General features: G+C 39.3%; 2 protein-coding genes across 2 annotated transcripts; both read right to left on the reverse strand.

The window, feature by feature from the left end:
• Positions 1-434: 434 nt before the first annotated feature.
• On the reverse strand, positions 435-6,484 carry LOC144666703 (uncharacterized). Its single transcript, XM_078528084.1, has 13 exons — positions 6,452-6,484; positions 6,248-6,310; positions 6,045-6,140; positions 5,059-5,136; positions 4,759-4,948; positions 4,301-4,517; positions 3,435-3,972; positions 3,016-3,229; positions 2,641-2,892; positions 2,378-2,549; positions 1,977-2,125; positions 1,691-1,888; positions 435-1,221 (listed from the first exon to the last, which is right to left on the reverse strand). Exons 1-13 carry the CDS (start codon positions 6,479-6,481, stop codon positions 1,091-1,093), a joined length of 2,328 nt encoding a protein of 775 aa, XP_078384210.1. The 5' UTR covers positions 6,482-6,484; the 3' UTR covers positions 435-1,090.
• A 9,581-nt stretch (positions 6,485-16,065) lies between these two features.
• Positions 16,066-22,857, reverse strand: LOC144665319 (uncharacterized). The gene is made up of 5 exons (XM_078526550.1): positions 22,457-22,857; positions 20,965-21,033; positions 18,059-18,445; positions 17,464-17,713; positions 16,066-16,698 (listed from the first exon to the last, which is right to left on the reverse strand). The coding sequence occupies exons 1-5, from the start codon at positions 22,679-22,681 to the stop codon at positions 16,670-16,672; spliced, it is 960 nt and encodes a 319-aa protein (XP_078382676.1). The 5' UTR covers positions 22,682-22,857; the 3' UTR covers positions 16,066-16,669.
• Positions 22,858-23,924: the final 1,067 nt, after the last annotated feature.

A 23,924-nucleotide genomic window follows, 5' to 3' on the forward strand; every position in this document is an offset into this window, starting at 1 on the left:
TCAAATCGCCTTCCACTTCCCTGTTGTGTATACAACAGTATTCGAAAAACATTTCCATCTGAAACTGAGGGCTATCAGGGATATGAGGAAGATGATTAATTTATAAGAAAATAACCTTTGCCAGCCCTCAGTTTCAGATGGTTAGGTAGGTAGGTAGGTAGGTAGGTAGGTAGGTAGGTAGGTAGGTAGGTAGGTAGGTAGGTAGGTAGGTAGGTAGGTAGGTAGGTAGGTAGGTAGGTAGGTAGGTAGGTAGGTAGGTACATAGGTAGACAGGTAGATCAGTAAGTGGGTGGGTAGGTAGAGGAGATAGGTAAGTAGATAGAGATACCAGGCAATTATTTATTGGTTACATGTACACCTTTTTGTTTAATAATTATAAGTTCTCATTCCAATAAAAATGTATAGATATACTCTTTTGAGATACATCAGTGCATTTCCTCAATTATTTTAACTGTGTGCCTCCAGTTTTTGGGTGGACACTACAATCCTGCACAAACTTGTTGAGGCATGGCCTCATCTCCTATTTTAATTCTTTAAGCCCCAGTATCAAAACACAAATTCTCTTTACTTATTTCCATACATTTTTCTATAGTATTACAGTTTGAGAATTTGTAAAGCGATCAAAGTATTTTTCCTTTAGTGATTATTTGTCAATTCTCATAACCTGTTCTCTTGTTAATGTACTGATATCGTAAGGAGAAATTTGACGTTGGCACTCTTGGGGCTTAAAGGGTTAAGGGGTATCACAGATCATTTTAGCAAGCCTTTTCAATTCACTCATCTTATAGCTATCATTGTTACCATGTGAAAACAAAAAAAGCTGAATTGCAAACCCCATGACACAACATTGAGCATGGGGAGAGGGGAATAACATTCTTCCTCCTGATTGAAAGACGACACTTTTTTGCAAAGTGTATGACATTCACTTGTCTCAACTACTTTTTCAAATATTGTACACATCATTGTCACACATCACATTTGTAAAGTATCCCTCTGCATCTATTGGATTCTAGCTTCTCTTTTCATGTGACATTCTTTATCCCCCTTACAGATTATTTTTATCTTTTTGGCATTTTGTGTAAATAGTGCACTATGTTGTGCTTGTACTGCTGCATTGTCCCTTTTTATGTCCTCTCCTTGGATTGCCACACTTTCTGCACATAGGGGTCCTTCTTCTGCCAACAACTGTGGTCTGTTGTGTCAACCGTTGAAGGTCTGCATCTGTTCGAAGGGAAAACACACCCCACTAAGGCACTTCTCTGAAATTTCCATAATTATGTGGTTTAATGGGACAAGTGCAGCAATACATTTTGTTATAAGACTGCTGATGAATTGGTTTTTTAATTTACCTTATGAAATACTTTGTGAACACATTCAGACTGTCATTAAGGGAAAGTTGCTGCTGAACAGTATGACCTTTTAATAAGATTATTTAAAACAGTTATTTTTAACAGATATTTTTTGCATCATTTTATAGTTATATGATATTGTTATTTTGAACACCACAGGTTTGTTAGGTCCTTGTTAGTTATCTAGTGTTGCCTAGTTATAAATAAAGACATCACTTCATTGAAATAAGTTATTCCAACTGAATTTTTATGGCAGTAAGTCGGGGGTTGTAAGGGGTGGTGGGAGGTGTTCCCTTATAAATTAGCTGCTTATTTGCGAAATCACGGTAGTTTTAAAATACCAGAACAGGTTGGAGGGCATAAAACTGTCTCCTTTGCTTTCCTCTGTTTGTACTTGTCTTTTGCTGTTTCTTTGTCCTCTTTCTCTACCAGCATGGTGTGTAGAGCCTCTGGTTCCTCTTCTGCCAGTTCATCCCTTATGCCATTTAACACTTCTCTTGGTGTAGTGGTCATCGTTTCATACAGTTCAGCAAAATAGTCTAACAGAAACAGAAAATGTAATTAAGTGTTCTCAGTATCAGGTAATGCATTTTTGTGTAGAGTCTATTGTATTCAAGAAGCCCTTACCATAGTTCTGGACCACTTTTACTTCTCTTACTGTTGCCTCTCCCTGTTTGTATTTAGGGTAGGTCACCTTCAGTTTTGGTTCGGCATGCTCGTCAACCTTTGTCTCCCTATTCAGATTGTAGTTGAAGTGAAGGGCTGCTAAAATAGTGCTACAATAATAAAAAAAAAGTTGAAATTTATTTTAGAGCACTGGAAAAAAATTCTTTTCGTGTGTGTGTATTATGCAAATCATTTTCCTTTGTTTTTCAAATGTGATAGCTGCCACTGGAACCAGTTATTTTGCAGAAAATGTTCTAGGTCTGACAATTAATAGCCATTATATATAACAGTTATAATGGCTTGAAGCAAACCAGTACCGTTTTATAAACTATACTGTCTAAGCTGCACTAACTGTTACTCACCGGCACAACATCCCTAAGTAAGAGAAGGCCAGCATCTTTGGGGCAAACTGAGTTACAACAGAGTGGTATCCCTCTAAGCAGCTGGTCTGTGCTACAGGGGATGCTTGCTTGATACCCTTTATTAGTGAGTTTTGAGAAAGGGCTTCTACCAACTTTTCATATGCAATGGATCCTAAGTAAAACAATATTTGAAACATATGGTGGCTATTATCTTTATGCCTATTCTGCAATGCCGTACAAAGTAGAATAGGAAACACAAATACCTTTAGTCAACCAGACACGAGGTGTATTAATTAGACCGTGAGCACACTTATTAAACAGCTGGTTCGGCAAATATTTGTGTTGGTTTATGATGTGGTACAGAAAGGCCTTGAATTTAGCCAGTATCACATCCCCAAGCTTCGGTTTCGTGGAGATTACTGACCAATAGAAATGCCTCACACAAGCCTTCCTCCACCTTCCAATGACCTCACAGCCCTTTTCCTTACCTAACTTTATTAAGACCTTTTGAATCTCTGTTATAAAAAAAAGAAAAATTAAATCAGTGAGAAAATTATGTAAAAAGGAAAAAAATTATAATCACTAAAATAATATTATTATTTTGCCTAATAAAAGATCCATAATTTCATAATATTTACTTTTGCCAATGTGCCATAGGTCAAAGAAGTGGTCGATGACTGGCTTTCTCAGTTCTCTGCACTTCTTGGGGCATTCTTCTCTCATCCACTTTGCAATGGACTGGTGCCGGTCGGATATGAATGACTTTATTACCATGCCAGTTCCCAGCAAGAAGGCAAAAGCTTTCTGGTGGCCCAAAAACTCCATGTTGGAGCTGCTACCTGCCTCATTAGCCTGCCAAAAGAATGACTTCAGAGTAAAACTTCAGTGAATCTGGGAAAGAAAACAAAAACACTGCCACAAAAATCTGGTTGGTGTAAGGCTATGTTTTACAATGCCATACAATGTACTACCTAGAGCATTTCAATTGTAACATTTATTTTTATTCCTTTCCAGTGAGTATGTGCTATCTTGTTTTTTTTTTTATTGAAAGTATTACCTGCATAACAACAATATGAATGATAAGACCAACAGTGCAACAAAATATGGTATAGGTACCATATTTTGCAGAGTGGCCCATGCTGTCATGTCGACCGTCGCCAGCAAGCACCACCTCCTTGCCATTAAGTGAATTTATGATCTTGTCCTGATAGGACCGCCAAAACTTTACAATGCTGGGGAGCAGTAGGTGCCGCTGATGGTAGTAGTAAGTAGCTTCGTTGTAGCAGAGTAGTCCCATGTGCCTGAAAACTAGTAGTACCTTACCCACAGTTGCACCAGCACAGATTATGGCAAAGCTCAAGAGAATATTCCCAGCTGGAAACTTTCCAAGCAAAAAGGGTTGGCTATTCCAAGTGTAAGTACCCTCACAGCTGCTGCACTTTGAGGTAATGGACAACATGGTACCAGTTTGGGTCACACTAAGATCAGGCTGACTTGCCAGACACAAATGGCAATAGTGAAAGAGTAGAAGGAGTTTAGACAGGAACACAATTCCCTTAGGTTCCTCTCGAGCATTCTTCCCCTCACAAGTCAACCTGGAAAGGACAATAAAAAATCTATTTTTAGTTTTTTTTTTTATGGGCAGAGTGGGTGGAGTGGAAAGTGTTAGGGAACAATGTTTTTGTGTACAAACCCCAAATAATCTTAGATGCAAACCAAAACAGTGTTGCTTGTACACTTCCTAGTCAGAAATTGAAATAAAATTTTTATGTTAATAGGGTCCTAACACTACATACACCAGACTTGAGTTGACAAAGTAACACCACCCCCCATATTTTATTTATTCGGGTAAACTGGCCTGATATGAACACCTTGTGCCCCTTTTGGCACAATGTACAGATCAAAATGTGGTTTACAAATTACCTCGGTTTCTCACAGCCTTTGGAGCCATGGTCATGATCATCATCTGCTGTATTTTCATATGCTATCTCAATTTCTTCTGGTGTCCAGGCTGGATCCTCGTCAAGATCCTTTGTATTGGGCTCTTCTTGGCTGTCCTCCATGTCTTCAAGGAATGGCTCATCACCGGTTTCTGTTGATTCCTCTACTAAGACATCACCACATGGTTCAGCATCTATATCTAGGAATACATTCAATTATGTTAGCCATAAAACAATTCAATTCACCTGCAGCCTAAATTACTTAGGTTATCTTTCACATTACTCTGATTGCTATTTGAGTAACAAATGAATAAATGAATGAATGAATGCAAGAATGAGTGTGTGAGGGAGGGAGGGAGGAAGAAAATGAGTGAATGAACAGGAATTATTTAAATCGAGATTGTTCTGTGTCAACAATTTGTTAGTGTACATCAGTCTTACCAGTAAAAGTTGAAGCCTTCGATTTTAGTGGTGATTGGCTTAGTTCATGAAAGGTTTTTGCCCACTCATCCTGGTTCTCTTTCATTTTTTGTGTCAATTCACGTAATTTTCTTTGGAGTTTCTTCTTGTCCTTCCGTAAGTTCTCACAATTACTGCATAGATTTGTATTTGTAGAGACATCTGTGGGCTTCTGAAAGGAAAATAACATGGTATTAGAATGCAATAATCATCATATATTGCCTGTTCTGGTTAATGTGCTTTTAGGAGATTACAAGTTCGTCGCATCATTGCAATACTTACCTTCTGTAATGAATTACATTTGGAGTTGTTTGATGCAATTGGAGATACTGTAGGTGGTGTGGACTGGAGGGTGCCATTCTATAAAATATACAACAAAGTTGCACCAATTTTTTTGGATACAAACTAAAAAGTAAATAATTACGAAAAATATATATGGCTAGAAATGACAGAAACTTTCAGGGTGAGACAAAAATAAAAACGGCAGCTTGCCCTTCGGGCAAGCTGTTATATTATCTTACTAGCCCAAAGCTCTGAGGAGCTAGCCCGAAGGTAATTTGCATAATTAATTTTATGCAAATTTAAAATTGTTTTTCCTTTGGAGACAATAAATACATAAATATTCAAAAAGAAAAAGAAAATAATCTTACCACAAGAATTAAAACAAACACATAACGATTTTGTGGCAACTAACGTTGCAAATATGAAGGATCCTGAAGGACACATTTCAAGAGACATAATTCATATGCATACATGACGTACCAATGCCTGCAATGCATTTTGGGGCGTTTTCAAAAACGGTCAGCCATTTGCAAGTTTTACGAAGTGATGGAGTACTTTATGGCAAAGCAATACCGTGGATTGGAGAACTATGACTTCTTTTCTTATTGTGAATGCTTTAGAAGCAAAGATCTTCCAATATAATTTTCTGAAAAGACACAATTCCTCAGAAAAGGGCCGTTACTCATCTTAACAGAGAGAAATATAGTCGCCACGTTCAAGTTTGGCGACTATAAAACCAGGAGTTTTTGTCTCCAAGGATGCAGTGAGTCACATTTTTGAGCCCCAAATTTTTCTCTCTAGTCTAATTTGTCTGATGCACATTTATTTCTGAAGGTTGTCATAAAAAAAAAACGTTTCTTGCCCGTGTGTTGCTTGCCCGTCGGGCAACCCGTGACCAGCCGACGGCTAGCCCGACGGATAATTCCACTAGCCCCGGGCTATCGGACAGCACTTTTGTCGCGCCCTGAGAAACTTTGAATGCTTACCTTGTTTGGAGTGCTTGTCATGTGATTGAAAACAGCAAAAGTATCTTCATGTGTAGTGGACATTGCAGCTTCAAGGGGAAATGAATCAGCTCTGGGCTATATTGTAAATAAGACAGTATTAAAATAAGTATAACATTCATGTATTTAAAGATTACTTGCATACAGAGAATCAAAGCTTATAGTTGTAGGTGATATGTACGTACCGGAATAATTTCTTCCTCGACATCAGTCAACTCCGAACCCAGGGATGATGAGCTTTGAGAAATCTAAGACGAAGAGATAAAAAAAAAATCATCAGGTCCACTTTTACCTACCAAGAAACTGGAAAGAAACAGACCTTTTTGCCGCGAATTTGTCACGAAACAAAATGGCTCAAAAATCATGAAAAGGTCTATTAACATTATTACCTGGTCGTGTTCTTGGACAACGGAGATCATGTCTTCCTCGTTAAGACCAGCGGACGAGGCAGTTTGAGCTCGTAATATTTCGTTGACGGTCTAAGAAAAAAAATAAAACACAATTCCACAGTTTGTTAACCCAACGCGGGAATATTGTAAGCGAGCGAACTATTTCCTGTTGTACCCTTGCATCAGGAACCCGGCCAGACCGGGGAAAGTCGGGGTCAAAGCCCGGCCTAAAAGCCGGGGTGAGCGTGGCCAGAAGCCGGGCTTTGGCCGGGCTAGCCAAGGGATAAAAAATCCGGGGAAGCCGCGGCCACAGGGCAAGCCCGGCCTAGCCAGACCAGGGAAACCGTGGTCAGGATATGGCCTGAAAGCCAGGCTTTAGCCAGACTGGCCAAGCAATATAAGCATGCTTTAAACTCAGAAAATTAACTTTTTGCAAACACTCTCTGACTCAATTGTAACATATATTTTTTTTTATTCGGTCAACACTTTTCGGATGTTTACACTTTCATTAAATTCCTTTGCGCATTCCTAACAATGTCTTAACATATATTCCTTGAATTGGCATATAAATTCAACACTTCAAAACTTGTGGCTAATGGTTTCTGACTCAGACATTAGGAAGAAACAGACTTAGCTGCAAGCTGTCTTCTGATGCATGAGATGAATGATAAAGTTCAGTTCTCTCTAGATTGTACAGTTTAGAATTGAAGATTTCCTCGTTCTTCTTTTAAGCCTGTAGAAAAAATTAAATGCATTCCCGATTAACCTCTCGGTATTTTACTAACTGTGCACATGAACTTCATGAACAGTTTACTGAGCTTGCAATTAGATCAGTGCCAACAAGAAATGTTGGACAACATTTCCCTGGGAAATTCACTGTGAAAAATCCACAGTCTACAACAGTCTTATAATTTGCAACCTAAACGGTTTGGAGATTATTTCAATTCCTGAGCGAAATTATAAGCAAGAATTCGTGTAACGGACGTCACACACACGGCGGAAAGAATTTCAATAAACATACATGATCCAACGGCTAAAGTGCAGTTCGCTCAAATAAAGTGTTATGCTCCTGTAAATGCCAAGCCTTAGGTTCCATTAAAGTCCAGTCGGTTTTATTGGAGAAATACAAGCTACTGTAAGTTGAACTCTTACTCACCAAAGCACTTTGTAAACGACTGCTCGACTGCCATGACGTTCCACCATAAACATTAGGCCTTCGATCAGGTCCAAAAATCACAAGTTTTAGCACACTATTCACCATTTACAAAGCAAAACCTGTTTTCTATACATACTGTAAGCGAGATAACATATACTGGCTCCTTTAACAATTTAGAATACAAAACATTTTCTCACGAACGATCGACAACAGCAAGAGATAAATTCAAACGGAACGGGCGCCAAAAGTAACGATTCAGCGTGACAATAGTCACGTGGGAAGTCACATGGGATGATTTGCGTAACGTGATTGGTTTCTCAACAAAAGTCCGCTGGAGGGTTGAACTGCGGTCTCAATGGTAATGGCGGTGCAGTCACAGGAATCAAGCGAAGCTTTCTGTTTGTTGTAATGTAATTCTTGTGAAGTATACAAGGTTTACAAAGTTAAATAAATGGTGAGAATGGAACACACATCGAGTGGTCAGTTTATCCGCCAAGGTTTTCGAGAATCCGAAGGGTGGAATTCCTTACTTTATTTGCGATGCAGGCGATACTGGTGAGAATGCAAAATGGACTCCGCAGTCTAAAATTTGTTATCTCAATCTCGGTAAGCAATGTTTTTGCTGTGAAATAATGCTCATTTTTTATTTTAAGTGTTTGAGTTTAGAATTTCCAAATATTCAATGACAGAAATCCATTAGGCTTAAAATTGGTATTCATTTGAATACACGAGTTGAGTATTTAATTTGAAAATATTAGTTCCTATAGAAATCCCAAGAATTTCTTGGAACTCCCAGAAAGCAAAAAATTTATTTCCCATTTTAAATGAGCATTTCATGCAGCATAACAGCCCATTCAGTCACAGAGAATATTAAATAGAGATAACCTTTTCTAGTAAATGTTAAACTGGAAAATATATCCTGAATATATATCCTTTGCTAAAACTACAGTTTTGATGTGACACTTAGACCTTGACTTTTAATATTTTAATTGACCACTATTTTGACTTTGTCTGTGGGGCTTCTGACCATTAGTTTCCCATTAGGAAAGCCATTATAAAAAAATAGTCATGGAACTTTTAAAACTAGGAAAGCCAGGATTTTGTGGCCTGAAGGGGGGCATGAAAGCCCAGCTTTGACCCAGCTAAATTTACCACACTTTTCAAGGGCCGTGCTTTCCTGGCAAGTCCGGCATAAAGGGGCATAAAACTTCCATAGCCAGGAAAGCCGGCCTTTAATGGCCAGGGAGGCCATGAAAGCCTGGCCTTGGCCATGGTTGCCACGCTTTTCCAGGCCACGCTTTCCTGGCAAGCGTGGCATAAAGGCCGGAAAGCCCGGCCAGGCCGGGTTTTACCAGGCTTACCGTGCTTTTGACCGCGCTCCTGATGCAAGGGTAACCCTGTTATGAAACAGTTCTTCTTTTTGGCGACAAAAGTTGATGCGCGATAAAAAATTTCGCTTGAAAATACCACTAGCATCGTCAAACTACATCAGTCCTCGATTAATGCTTAGCTTCGTGGCCGCTGAAACATGTAAACAAAGCAACAAAAGTTGGCGCGCTTACCTTTCGACGGGTTCGCGAGGAGGAAGGCTTCTTTGGCCGCTTTTTCCAAACAGTTGGAACTGATCCTGGAAGGAGTCGTCGCCGAAAGCCATTAACATGCAACGTCCTTTCGAAGCAATGCTCCAGAAAGTGCTCAGAACATATGACAAAAATACCGGGAGGTTTGAAATTGGCGCGGTGAAGTCGAACAAATCGAACCCACGTTTCCCGATCGGTTTTGTTCGCCGGGCTGCGATGCATAGAAATCCCAGCACTATGATCAGAGCGATTGCTGCAGCCTTACACTACACAGCGACTTCCCGTCATATCTCTCCTAGCACCGCAGATTTGTCAAAGACCTCCTTGATAATTAATAAAAGTCTGCGATCGTGTTGTTTTCAGTGAAGAACACTGCATTAAATTAGCCATGTGAGTCTTCGAGATGAGCCTTTGACGTCACATCCTGTAATTCGTAACCAGGCCCCAATGAGAGCTTCAGGAACAAGACGAAGTAATGGCGGCCGTGAAATCGCGAACAACAAGGCCCAAAAAAATAGACTTCCGATGTTCGAAACGACTTGAAATTCGGCAAGGTAAGTAAGAGAGCCACATTGTACGCGAAAATGAAAAAAAGATTAATATTCGAAAATTTGGCCTCAGGGGCACTTTAAGAAGGTTACTCTGTGTTCCATAATTTTCATGACACAAGCTACCAACCAATATTATAAATGTGTGTCTTATAAAAGTTGAATCGCTTTCATTGTCAACATGGATCCTTTCATATGGTGCCAGTCGAAGTGCCAATAGCGCTGTTGTTCTTCAGTGCCTGAAATTAAGGAGGCTCAAGGTAGATTTTTAGCCCTCGCGTGGTTGTTTTGAAAAAGAAAATTATCTAGGAAGCCAATCTTCGATTTGTGCCAAACTACACGATAATGATCACATATGACCAGGTTTGATTTTTTACTGGTTTCTTAGTGACAGTAGTTATCATAGCAACGATTGTCGTTTTCTTTTGTTTTTAAACAAGCCTGATTTTCTCAAAATCTAGATGGACTCTTGGTAATCATTTTTGGAATGTTAAAGTATAGCAGATTAATTACCTGTAGACGAAATTTTATAAAAGTCTGTAAGAGCGTTTTTAAGTAAATCAAGAATAAAGTTTTTCGCAACATATTTGTGGTTTCCCAAAATTGACAGTCGGTATCTTCCAACGAATTGAAACAAAAACCGCATAACCTTTTTGTAAAAGATACCTGAGCTAATGGCTTCGATTACGAAATATTTAATTTTGAATAACTGTGCTCAAGTAATTCGAAACAAAATCGCCTATTTCGTATTTAGCGGGTAAATTCTAAAATTCTCCAACAGAAGTTTTTCAAAAGTCGCCAGCGACAAGATTATTAATGGCTGTGCTTCATACTGCAGTCGAAATTTAGAGTATAAAACTATTGTGAGCATGAAATTAAAACAACAACAACACAGGATTGTCGCTTAGTTTCGGTCGCCACAGATGTTAATGTATTTGCAATACGTCTATAATAAAGTTGAAGTCCGGAACAGCGATAGCTCCTGTTTAACTGTTTGATTCGTTATTCTATTTTTCACTTTACGCTGTCATCTTACTCTTACAGGTAGAAAATTATATTTTTTTATTTTATTTTATTTTTATTATTATTATTTTTTTAATTAACGGATGGAGCTCGACTATTGCAGAATTCCACGGACCACTGGATAGCTCTCAGTAATGCGGCGTATGGTTGTCGTGATTTAAATCAGACAGATTTTTCAGCGGTTTTGTCTCATACTTATACAGCATAAAGCCGCTCTTCAGAAACATGCGATAAGCGAACAGGTCGAAAGACAACAAATGTCATGGCACAAACGTTGTTACAAAGTCTTGTAACCAATGGACACACAGTAGGATTCGGCAATTCGCTTTTTTCACGATCCCATAATACATCTTGTTTTATTTAAATAACCCCCCAAAATTTTTGCATAAGCATTGTTTTCAATTGCTCTGGGGACGATTGCACGTCACTGTAAATCCCAAGAGAAATTGAAAACAATGCTTATGCAAAAATTTTGGGGGGTAAACAAGATGTATTATGGGAACGGTGAAAACAGCGAATAGCAATGGCAGATTGAAAGAAATTTCCAAACACACTTCCGGTAATTTGTTGAGTCAGTCGGGGATCAAGAACACAGATCTCTGCGCTGCTTTGCAGATGTTACTAGCCGGGGTTAGGTTACGTCTGCGACGCAGGCTACACACTGCTACACTGACTAATCAAAATAAAACTCCATGTTCGAAAATTTCGCCGAGTGATTAACTAACAGACTATACGGCCTTGATCGATGAGAATTGGTCATGAAATAATCCACTTACTTTTCATTTCTTTAACCTAGAATTAAGCCTGGCTTAAGCGACTGCATGTTCACAACCCACATCATAAAATATTGCGTCTTGAGTGTCATGGCATCCGAAACCGGAAAAAGTGAAATTTCTTATTAGTCAGTTAGTACGTTGTACTTCGCATTTTCACTTTACGCCGCTAACTTATGTATAGTCATCACGACACCAAGTCTTTACAGGTTAAAAATTGACTTGTATGTGTAAAAAAAAACCTACGAGATCGATGGGTTTTTCATGTACCACTTAATTTGCTCCAAGATTATATTTTACATATGAAGGACAGATTAGTACATTTGTCCTACAAGGTATAACCAGTAGTGTCTATTGTATCATACCTCGTTTTCGACGTGTTCGTCTGTGGATTTAACATTGTACCAGCCATGTCGATTAATTAAATGTCTAATAACTAAAAGCTAGCTCCAAATCCCTTTACTTGGTCAGCTTTAAATAAAAATGAATATCAACTCGCTTTTCGAATAAAAGGTTGTCTATATTTTTGTTATGACGGCAAGCACAACTCACCCAAACTCCCATCCAAATGCCGTAACATCCATATCCTGTCCAGTAATATTCCACAGCACGGTCTGCGATGCCCAAGGAGATGAGTATAGACCCTACAACGATGTGTACGATGGCAACAACCCTGGCCATGTTGGCAGCCTTCGCTGAATTTTCCGCCATGTTTATAAACACTGAGCAGCTATTCTCATTCATAATTATGACGCGGAATTCAGAAGTGCGTGGATTACATAACCCCATTTGTTTATAGATAGTTGTGTTAGGTAATGCTTAATCACCACGTGCACAATCGCCGTATTTAAAGATCCCTTTGCTTAGTTTCGGGGCATTTCGAAAGAGATACGCAAGCCGGGAAGTCCTGGCGAATTTTCTTATACTCTCGCGCTACGTCGCCGAAGCCCAACCACGTGCTTTAGTTTGTTTCGTCGTTTATTTTCTCAAGTTCATGGCTGTACCTACCCTGCCTCTGCTGTTTAACTAGAAGATTTACACTGCATGTCCATTCTCTGCCGCTTCGCAAGTTCCACATCATGCCGGAGTAGCGGGACAACGCGTACAGCAATAGTTTACTCGGTATTTTAAAACATTTTTATGTGTTTTTCTTTTTCGCTTGCTTATCCGTTTGTTTATCCCGTAGTGTGTTTTATATCTACGTAGTTCTGTTTATAGCAATTTATTACCATATGTGTTACGGCTGTAGTAGCTTACGTTCGCTCGTGTGTCGAGCAAAGATTGGCAAACGCCGTGTGTCGGCTGTAGTAGCTAAAACGTTCGCTTGTGTGTCGAGCAGAGATTGGTAGACGCCGGCGCCGTGTGTCGGCTGCCCGGTCGGCTGTACTAGCTATAAAACGTTCGCTCGTGTGTCGTGCAGAGATTGGTAGTCGCCGTGTGTCGGCTGTAGTAGCTAAAACGTTCGCTCGTGTTTCGAGCAGGCACTGGCAGACGCCGGGTGTCGGCTGGTAATAGCTTAACCGTTTGCTCGTGTGTCGAGCAGAGACTGGCAGAGGCCGTATGTCGGCTGCAGCTAAAACGTTCGCTCGTGTGTCGAGCTGAAATTTGCAGATGCCGTGTGTCGTGTGTCGAGCAGAAACTGTCAGATGCGTTTGTCGGCTGTAGCTAAAACGTTCGCTCGTGTGTCGAGCAGAAATTGTCAGATGCCGTGTGTCGGCTTTACGTTGCTCAATGTTTGCTCTTGCGTTTAGCACAATTTGTTACACGCCGTGTCGGTTTTAGTCTAAAGGTTGGCTCGTGGGTCGAGCTTAGTTGGCAGGAGCCTTGTGTCGGTTTTGTTTAAAGTTTGAACTGTGTATTGTGGGTATTTGGCAACAATCATGTATCGACCATTCCGGGGGGGGGGGGGGGGGCACCCTGTATTTTAACTGCTAGTGTGCTAAGTGTTTCGTTATGGTATATCTGGCTGGAATTGTTTTGCTTGCATGTCAAGAAAATCAAGTAGTTGCCGATTGATGGACATTTGTTTCAGAGCTTACTGGTGTCAGTAATAGTGTTAATGAGCTTAGGTTTAAAGTGTTTACGAGTTGGTTACGTAAGGTTTGTTACGTAACCCATCCCAGTGCGGAACTTTATTGGACAGGTATCACGCATGTTTGTTTTATGGATCTGTGTATCTCTGTAGGTTCAGTGTTTAAATTTTCAAAGCTCGCCGGTTGGCCGTTTTCATCCACAGAGTTTAATGTTTTATCCACGTTTAGACACGAACAACGTGGGATATATGGAAGTGATGTTTATCCTTTATTTTTCCCCAAGCTAGAAGTTTTAAAATTAAAATTCAAAATATTATAAAAAAAATAATTTTAAACAGTCCACCCCCTCCACTGGCCATGTCGCGATCAGAAGGGTAATCTCAGTTACGCCCTATAATCCGTTTACGACGGATTCCTGGTCCGGCTTGGCTAGTAGGGTTTTTTCCCTTTTGTTCATTTTTCGTTTGTTGTCTTACGTTTTCCTTTCTGTAACAACAATGGTTTTAATCTGCCCGCCTTAGGTATTGGCGATTTCTTGAAGGAGTTTTTTCTTGAATCTCCTACTCTCATTATAAGCCACGATCGAAATACATGCTATGGTGTAGGGAAGTAACCCCACTAGCCTGGCCGGGCCTCTCGCATACCGGTTGGGGTTTGAGGGGATTTTTGAGTTTTGGGGAGAAGGTGTATTTTTGGGGTACTCTTTCCTATAAATGTGAAGATCTTTTGAGTTTGTACTGAAGCAGCAAGGTGCGTGAGCAGCCGAAGGCCACAATCTTTCCCCATACCTTATCAACGCCGGACAATGAGCGGCATAATTAATGAGTGAGAATGGTATACTATTCTCATTCATAATTATGACGCGGAATTCAGAAGTGCGTGGATTACATAACCCCATTTGTTTATAGATAGTTGTGTTAGGTAATGCTTAATCACCACGTGCACAATCGCCGTATTTAAAGATCCCTTTGCTTAGTTTCGGGGCATTTCGAAAGAGATACGCAAGCCGGGAAGTCCGGGCGAATTTTCGACCCTCCCACCTCCCCTTCGGCGACGTAATAGACAACTATAGTGCTTTCTCACCCTGTCACTCATTGCCTCGGCCACAATCTTTCCCCATACCTTATCCACGCCGGACAATGAGCGGCATAATTAATGAGTGAGAATGGTATACTATTTGCGACTGTCACGCAATCTGGTCACTACATCGATCATGTTATAAGCAATAATACCATGGGGTAACCATTGCGTGTCAAAGCCTTCTTAAAGTTGACTGGAGCAAAGAAGGCGACGAACAGATGCAAAGACAGCGATAAGTAAGTGTGCGGATGAGATTGATCTTGTACTTGCGAGGTGTGAAGGAGTCCCATTTAGTGTAGAGGTTGGTGAACGTTGTCTTTCACACTTTACAAGTACAAGAAAGAAAATGACTTTCTTCTTCTAGCCTGAAACTGATTTGAAAGCAGAAAGTACTAGTCGTATTCAAACTCATTTATTTGCGATTAGTTGTAAGGACAGTACAATATTTCAGACGGCCACTAAATTAGTCTAAATTTACGTTTCCTCTGTTAAAGCGTAAAGCATTGTTCTTAAAGGCTTTTTAATCCAACCAATATCCATCCAACAGAAAAAAAATTAAAGATTTATCCCAACACAACCAGAACAAACGGTTATATATTAACTGTCTTAGCCAAACACGTTAGAAAAGTGTTCTATTTTATTTATTTTTTTTTTTTTCAAAATAAATTTAATAACTATTGTAGAACCTTAAAGATTAATAACCCTTTCTCAAATTAAATTAATCGTTAGAGATGGAGATGTACTGTACATAGTGTATTTAAAATTGCTTGATAGTGCATTGGAGAATTGTTATACTGTACTTAATTTTCCGGTTTTTTTCTCTCTTTGTCTGTTGTATATCGTTCTAGTTTTACTTGTGCTGTACTTGTAACATTTAATTTTATTTGAATAAATTATTAAAAAAAAGTGTTCTATTATTGCAACACTTCAATCCAACCAACTAAAACTGGATCCGATAAAAAAGATTGTACCCAAGAAAACAAGATTTTACAGACTCTCGACCCACTCTTCACGCTATTATTAAATTTGAAACCTACTCACATTTAAATGGTCGCTAGCGGTATAACTTTATCTAGTAATGCTATTACTTTTGGTGGCTATTGTCCCCGTTTGATCATGGCCTATTTAGATCTTATTCAAGTTAAAACACAGGCGGCCCAAGTTCACTGCGGGAATTAATTATTTATAAAGTGTAAGCGAACGTGACTCTTGGCTTCGAGCGGTGTTGTGTTACAAAGATGCGATTTAAAAGGGTTTGTATGGGAACTTAGCGATTTTGATTCAAAAGGTATGAAATTAAATATTTTACGAACACAACATGGAAACAAGGTAAGACGATTTTATTCGTAAAATATTTAATTAATTTTATACCTTTTGAATCAAAATCGCTAAGGTCCCATACAAACCCTTATAAATCGCATCTTTGTAACACAACACGTACCGCTCAAAGCCAAGAGTCACGTTCGCTTACACTTTATAAATAATTAATTCATGAGATCACGCAGTGAACTTGGGCCGCCTGTGGTTAAAACAAGTAATGTAATATCAGTTGTATCAGATATAATGAACTTCATAACGGTGAAAAAAAAAAAAACATAAATACATGTAAAACGTTTTAAGAACTAGATTAAAGAAATCTAGTAGAGATCCATTGATACAAACTATACAGCCAAAACGCAAGCAGCTAAGAATTTACACTCAGAACCCGGTTATACGGGCAACATATTTTTTGTCCTAAGACATTGTTGTATTTCATGTTGTAAAGTGTTGTTGCGCTTAACACCTTTAGTATTGCACGCTGCGATAACGCGTTGTGTGTTGTAGACATGAGTTCATGCAACATGTTACCACAACTTGCAACACTTAACAACCTGCAGTGCAACAGTGTTGTGTGACGAGTCAAATGATATATTTTTTTCTGTATTACGTATGCAGAGCCCAGAGGTTGTTTTGAAGTTATGTTAATTAAGTTTTCTTTAACGTCTGTCTGGCCTTTATGGTGTAAACCAGAATGTCACCAAGCGTTTATATACACCTCAAATGGCCACGGGATTCTATTGAAGGCAAAAATAAAAACATAAGTCTACTTTAGTTATAGTTTACGTTAACGGTTACAAAAAAAAAACCGCTGAAGGATGGATAAAGCTATTGAGCGGGAAGTGGTAGTAGGCAATTAGTACGTAATTTTTTTTTCTAAATAAGGTTTTTCTTTGTATCGCTAACAAACAGCTATGAAATAGAAACCAAAAACAAACTACGCTGAGTGTATCTATAAAAAAAAGCGTTTCAAAAAAATGCTATTTCGTAAGCAAAGTTTCATTACGAGCGTCTTACAAGCTCGGAAACCCAGGGGCAGTTAGTGTGGGTGGGGAAACGCGAAACTGCGAGGAAAACGTTTGGCATAATTATAAAAGTTGGAGCGATGGAAAGGTGCCCCTGGGGACCAGGCCAGTTTTAAACAGCTCTCTGAATGCTGCCTCCTGATTGGACAATGATGACGTAACGACATCATCCCACGTGACGTTACCAAAAGATAGATGTTCGAACATACTATACATTCTATAAGTTTCATTGTGATTGGTTTTAAAGCCGGCTGGCTTCTAAAGCTGCCCCCCCCCCCCCTCCCCAGACAGAAGGTCCAAAATGCCTGGTCTGAATAGGGTTGGGGGAGTCTACTAATACGGTAGAACCCCGGTAACTCGAACCCTGACAGGAAACGAAAAGCAGTTCGAGTTAGCGGGGTTTCGAGTTATCGGGGTCGATTGAATATTTAATATGCCAAGTTAATAACTGATAGTTTACTGATTTTTCAACTCTACCTGTGGAGGTTGGTAAACTGTGCGTGGCGGTCATGTTTCCAGGTGCTGCAACTTCAACTAGGTGAGATTGAGTACCAACTCCTCCTGAAACGGGTATAACGACCATTTGAGGTTGGCCTGCCTGTGCCCCTGGTGTGACAGTTTGCATTGCAACCATGCCACCACCTGCTTGCAATGGAACGGCCGCAGGGACACCAACAGGGAATGGAGTCATGGCATAACCAGGATTGGCAGTATACATCATTTGTCCCTGAGGAGAAAAAAAATGTTTGTGCATTGATCGATATTGCATCGAGAAATTTGTGCGCAATAATTTTATTAACAATAATAATAGACTGTTAGCATTTTTTTTTTTCTACAAGAAGGAGGCTATCATCAAACATGTTGATGTTGGACATGTATTACATCTAATAAAAAAAGAAACAAAAACAAACAAACACATCAATCAATCAAGCAATACATCCATCCATCAATCAATCAATCAATCAATTAAAATAATAAAAATGTTTTTATTCTTAATAAGAATCACCATCGGCCATTTGATAGATAAATTTTGTGTGTGACCATTCACTTTAATGGCCTACGTGACGCTCACCTGTTGTGGAGGAGTGCCATAGCAACACGTGCAAGGTTTCATCAGACAAAGACACACGGTCGCCCAGATTCCAGTGGCAAACTCAATAATGCCAAGCACCAAAATAACCGCACATAGAGCAATTTCCGTGTCGTATCTGTTGTCCCTGTCATTGTAGTAATAGTCCTCTGTAGGACCGTAACGGCGTCTCCAGTAGGCCTCAGTGGGACTGTAACGGCGTCTCCAGTACGACTCTGTACCGTATTCGTAGTTACGGCGCCGGTAGTAATCATTGTTGTAGTAGTTATACTCGCTGTCTTGATATGTAGCAATTCCTATGCTATAGATGATGATGATTGCTCCGCCAAATACAGCTGAGGTGATGGAGAAACCCATGAACACACCAGCCTTAACGAAAAGAGTAAACATTCATATTTTTTGCAATGATAAGCACCACAACAAAGCTCCGAAGCTTGTCTACATTGCACTTTTCACTGGGCAAAGTTATTTGGTATGAGGTATAACTTCAAGAAAACCCGAAATGGAAATAGCGCTAGATTAAAAAAGAAATGAGATGTTTGATGCCTTGGTTTAAATGTTTTTCAAGCTTAAAGAGTTTGTGTGAAGAAAGATACTGGAGATCAAAACGAACTTATAACACACGAACTTTGGACTCTGAAAGTGCTATATATGGCTATTCAGAGAAGCAATAATTATCAAAATGACGTAATGATGTCCGTTTAGTCTCAATTAAGAATCACCTTCATCTGAAACTTCATACATTTAAAAATACTTCATTTTCAATATAAAAATGAATTTATACCAAAATTTGCATAGAGCTTTATTTTATTTACTTTTAATCTTTTTTTTACGTACGCTTTTTTGTTTAATTTTATTTTTATCAGTTTTCTTTTATTATTATTACCGTATTATTTTGTGTGTGTGTGTGTGTGTGTGTGTGTGGAATATGCGAAAAGAATAGCTTTGCAGCAGTTCTGGTTTTATAATTTTGTACACAGGTGTGTACTTTTCAGGCCATGGATGAGAACCTAGTTTGTGTAAGTCTTATACCTAATCGTACCTTTTTGGTACGCTTCGGCGGCATATCAGGCGAGTTTGGTCGAGCCATGGTTCGTATTTTGGCGAGTTTGGTCGAGCCAAAATACCCATGGCGAGACCAAACGAGCCTGATATGCAGCCGAAGCGTACCAAAAAGGTACGATTAGGTATTTACCGTACCCAAATTTAGCCAAAAATCCGGTTATATTTATCTCTCTGTTGAAGCCATGCTTGCAAGGTACGTACTGCAAATGTTTTGACTGGTCTTCATTGCCTTTTTTGTCCACTCGATTGTTTAGAGCAGTTCATTCTCTAAATTTTCAAAATCAAAATTAAGCGAAAATTTTGGAAATTCCAACTCCTTTTTTGTTAGTCTGAATGTCTCAGTACTCGTCAGCAAACATCGCGCAATTGGCGAGCGCGCTCAAGTTTAGTTTTGGCGGGAAAGATTTTCTATTTTTACGACCGCTAAACACCGCTAAATTTAAATTAAGAAGTTCTGTTTTATTGGTTAAACCTCTTTTCAATTCAACGTACAGTAACACTACTTTACTTCAAAGTGACCGTGATATGGTGGCATATCAGTTCAGTGACTTGATATCGTAGGATATCAGGACAGTAGATCGCGCTTCTGATTGGCTACTTGCGAATTTGGGTACGGTAATAATGCGTTATGCACCTGGGGTGGTACAATATGTTTTTCACTTTTCTGTATCTCGAACGACTTTGAACTCATAGGTTCCGAAGTTTGTTCGGAATTTCCGAAGTTGGCGACAAACTTGACAATTTGATTACGTAGTTGCAAATCAAGTTTCGAACTTCGCAGCGAAGTTCGAAATTCCAACGTGAACTTCGCAACGTAGTTCGGAAACTTAAGTTTGCAGAAGCGGAGGTACAATTATGAATTCTTTCACCCGGGAAAGTAAAGCTTTACCAAATAATGTGAGGGAAAAAATGTAGATGACTGGTTACAAGGTAAAGGGCCAACAGAAATCGGAAAAGAGCTGAAACTCGACAAGCAGACCATTTCTAGTATTGTTGACAACTTCGTTCGCAAAGGACATGTCGAGCCGAGAAAGGAAGGAAACAAAATACGCTCCGCTCGAACTGATGATGTTAACTACTACGTAGGGTACTGCAAGCAAATACAACCCGTATTTATGGTAGCGAGATCCAAAGGAATTGGTGGAAAATAACATATGTTTACTGCAAAATGTTTCGTCACGTTCAGCAATTGGTGACCACGTGCAAACTTGTACATGTCAAACTTCCTCTGCGTGTTTCTGTAGCCGACAAAGTTTCGTTTTCATGTACTTCCTTCCTTTGTTCTTTGGTTCTCGTCGGTGACAGCGATTCATCCTTAAATAAATCGACATTATATATAAGAAGAGCTTTCGCTCCCAGCACGAGATCTTTCGAAAACATGCAGTCGATTTGTTTTGATGTCGGCAACATTAGTTGAAGCCTTGAGGCGAACTGGTTGGCTACTAGAGTTTGAAAAATGTATTTTATCGTAGGTTTTGTGGTGTAGTTTGTCCCTAAACAGCGACATCTAATTTTCTAAATCGGTCATAACTTTGGATAATCGTAGCAAAGTTCGCAACGAAGTTCCGAACTTCGTGGCGAAGTTCGTAACAAGATTGGTAACTACGTGATCAAATTGCCAAGTTCGTCGCCAACTTCGGAAGTCCCAAACAAACTTCGGAACGCGTTCGTCAAAAGTTTTGTAAACCCTCTGTAAGCTTTGCCTTTGTTTCTCAACGTAGATATCTTACCAAAACCATACAGTTGATCTAACTACAAAACAGAACCAAAAATCACAGGGCGTGCTGACCAAGAATATTTCACAATTAACTGCATCAACTTACAAGTGCATTGCGGGAAGTAGTTCGTTTCTTGCGAGTGCCAGGGATACCCAGTCCTCCTGCGATGCACATCTGAAATAGAACAAAGCCATTACATCAAGGAGGTTAATGTGTGTTGCTTGATTTTCATGACACAAGCTACCGACGAACATTATAAACTTTTGCACATTTATGTTGAATCACGTTCGTCGTATCACGTTCGTCGTCGACACGAATGAAAGAGTTAACCTTTAAATCTGTCGCAAAATAATAACAGAAATTTAAAAACACCGCAAGTTTGCATTTAATTCAAACTTGACTTTACGAAAAGCTCGCCAATTCAATAAACTCGCCCTTGTAAAAGCGATCTGATAATTAAATTGGAAACAAAATAATACTAGTTTAATCCGTACGTCTAAACAGATCAATAAGCCCGATTTAAGTGGCAGCTAGCGCTAGAGATTCATGTCAGTGTCTTTCTAATACGTCTATTACAAACAGTGGAAGCCGGCTCCCGTTAAACTGTATTGTTATTTTATTTTTCACTTAACGATCTCATCTAGCTTTTACAGGACTCGTTGAAATTTCTTTTTTCTTTCTTTCGTTTTCATTTTTTTTATGGAATTGATTAACGAGTATCTCAGCTATTGTCAGTATTGTTACGGACCACTAGGTAGGTCTGTTCATGAATAATTATTCGATTGTGCATAAAAATACGACAGATTACATGTACTTAGCAGATGTTATAAAAAAAATAAAAACAAATGCCACACAACTGATTTGACGGACCAAATTTTATGACCAAGTGTTTAAAGGCCTGCTGAGCTTGGAAAAGGTTGAAAATCTGTTTCGTTTGCAGAAATTAACTGACCAAATTGTACATGTGTAAGGTATAAAATAAAATATCCATGTTCGAAATGCTCGCCAAGTGATATTCTCAGACTATACGACTTTGATGAGAATTGGTTTTGAAATAATGATCCCTTCACTTTGTATTTCTTTAACAGAACAAAAGCCTGGCTTAAGCGACTGATCTATAGCACTCGTAATAAAATGTCTGCGTGTTTTTTGTCATGACATCCCAAACCGGAAAAAGCGACATTTCTTGTCAGTCGCACTACGCATTTCTACTTCACGTCGCTAACTTATGCGTACTCATCATGATATCAAGTCTTTACAGGTTGAAAATGTCTTGTAAAGATTTTAAACAAACTTATGAGATCGATGGGTTTTTCGTGTACCACTTTGTATAGGTTATATGTTACATAATTTTACAGACAGATTAGTAAATGTGCCCTACAACGTATAACCAGGTAGCGTCTATTGTATCATGCCTCGTTTTCGACGTGTTCGATGTTACTTTAACACTGCACCAGCCATGCCAATAAATCATTGTCTTATAGCTAAGAACTGACCCAAAAACTCTTTACTTGTCAACTTGAAACAAATATATGAACACACTCTTCGAATGAAAACTTGTCGATATATTTTTGCTATGATCGCAAGCACAACTCACCCAAACTCCCATCCAAATGCCGTAACATCCATATCCTGTCCAGTAGTATTGTAGAGCACGGTCTGCGATTCCGAAGCAGATGAGTATAGATCCAACGACGATGTGTACGATAGCAAGAACCCTCGCCATGTTGGCGACCTTCGCTGAATTTACCGCCATGTTAACTGACAAGCACTGACAAGCACTTTGAACAATAAACTTCCTTGTCAACAACACAATTTGCATTCTAATTAGATGGAGACATGACAAATGCGAATTTGCACGTTTTCTTTTTTTCAGATATGTGAAAACAAGTCAATTTTAGTCATGCTAGAGTTTAGAAGAATTTTCAAAACTCAAAGCAATGCACCTGAGAGGAAAAAAAAATATTCACGCGCAAAAGTACAAACTTGTACATTTTCTCTAGGCCAATATACGAAATTCTAGTGAATACCCAGACCACCTTTCGGCCTTTTGTCGCCTGCACTTTCGTGTTTTTTCCCCCGACAACTTTTCTCAAATCACCTGTGTAGTACGAACGCAGACGACTTTCGTCGAACTATTTAATTTCCAGCTGGGAAAGGGGAATATATTTATCTTGTTCGTCCGCTAATTTCTTCTTGAAACCAGGACAGCATAGATTGTTGTGTTTCACTACCATAACACACCAAATTATTTTTATGATTAAAAACACTTTGGTCGTAATAAAGAAATAAAGCTGGTCATGCCGTTTTTATTCTATTAACCGCCCTGGGCGCTTATTAATTTTTTTGGATCTTGAGAGGGAGCGCTTATTCGAGGCTGGGCGCTTATTAAATTTTCACCATTTTTAACAAACTGTAGTAAGTTTATTTTGCAACAAAATAATAAATAATAACAACACGAGAAGACATATCAAAGCAGAATTTTAACTGTTCGTTGAAAGTTTCTATAAAATACTAATAAAACTCGGTCTTCCAGGCGTCTCTTAGTAGTACTTAGTCAATCAATACTCCTACAGGTGTCCTAGGCCTCTTGCGCACTTCAGTTTTTTTCTTGGAGGTAGGGGTGGGCACTTATTCGAGGCTGGGCGCTTATTAACTTTTCCTACCTACGAAGGGGTGGGCGCTTATTCGAGGTCGGGCGCTTAATCGAATTAAATGCGGTAATTTGTATACCAAAACGTTCTACGTGTACCTTCAGCAAATGGTTACACTGCAAACTGACCATCCAGATATCTATTTCATTTTTTGAATGGTCTGCATGTTGTTCGCCACACTGATGAATTTTGGGATGGCCTTTCAACTAATTTGATAACTGAAGAAACGCGAGCGCAGCATCAAATCAACTGGCGGCCTTACAAGAGAAAGAGGAATGATTGAGCTGCAAAGATTAGTGTGGGTCAAGTCTATGCCTGTCTGTTGCGACATGAACAGGTCTATGCAAGATTTCACCAGCGTCGCTTACAACACTAGCCGGCAACACGTAGAAGCTTTAGACACTCGACAGA

Source organism: Oculina patagonica, chromosome 9 (genome assembly GCF_052425735.1).
Source record: "Oculina patagonica isolate OP01 chromosome 9, crgOcupat, whole genome shotgun sequence".
Lineage (NCBI taxonomy): Eukaryota > Metazoa > Cnidaria > Anthozoa > Scleractinia > Oculinidae > Oculina > Oculina patagonica.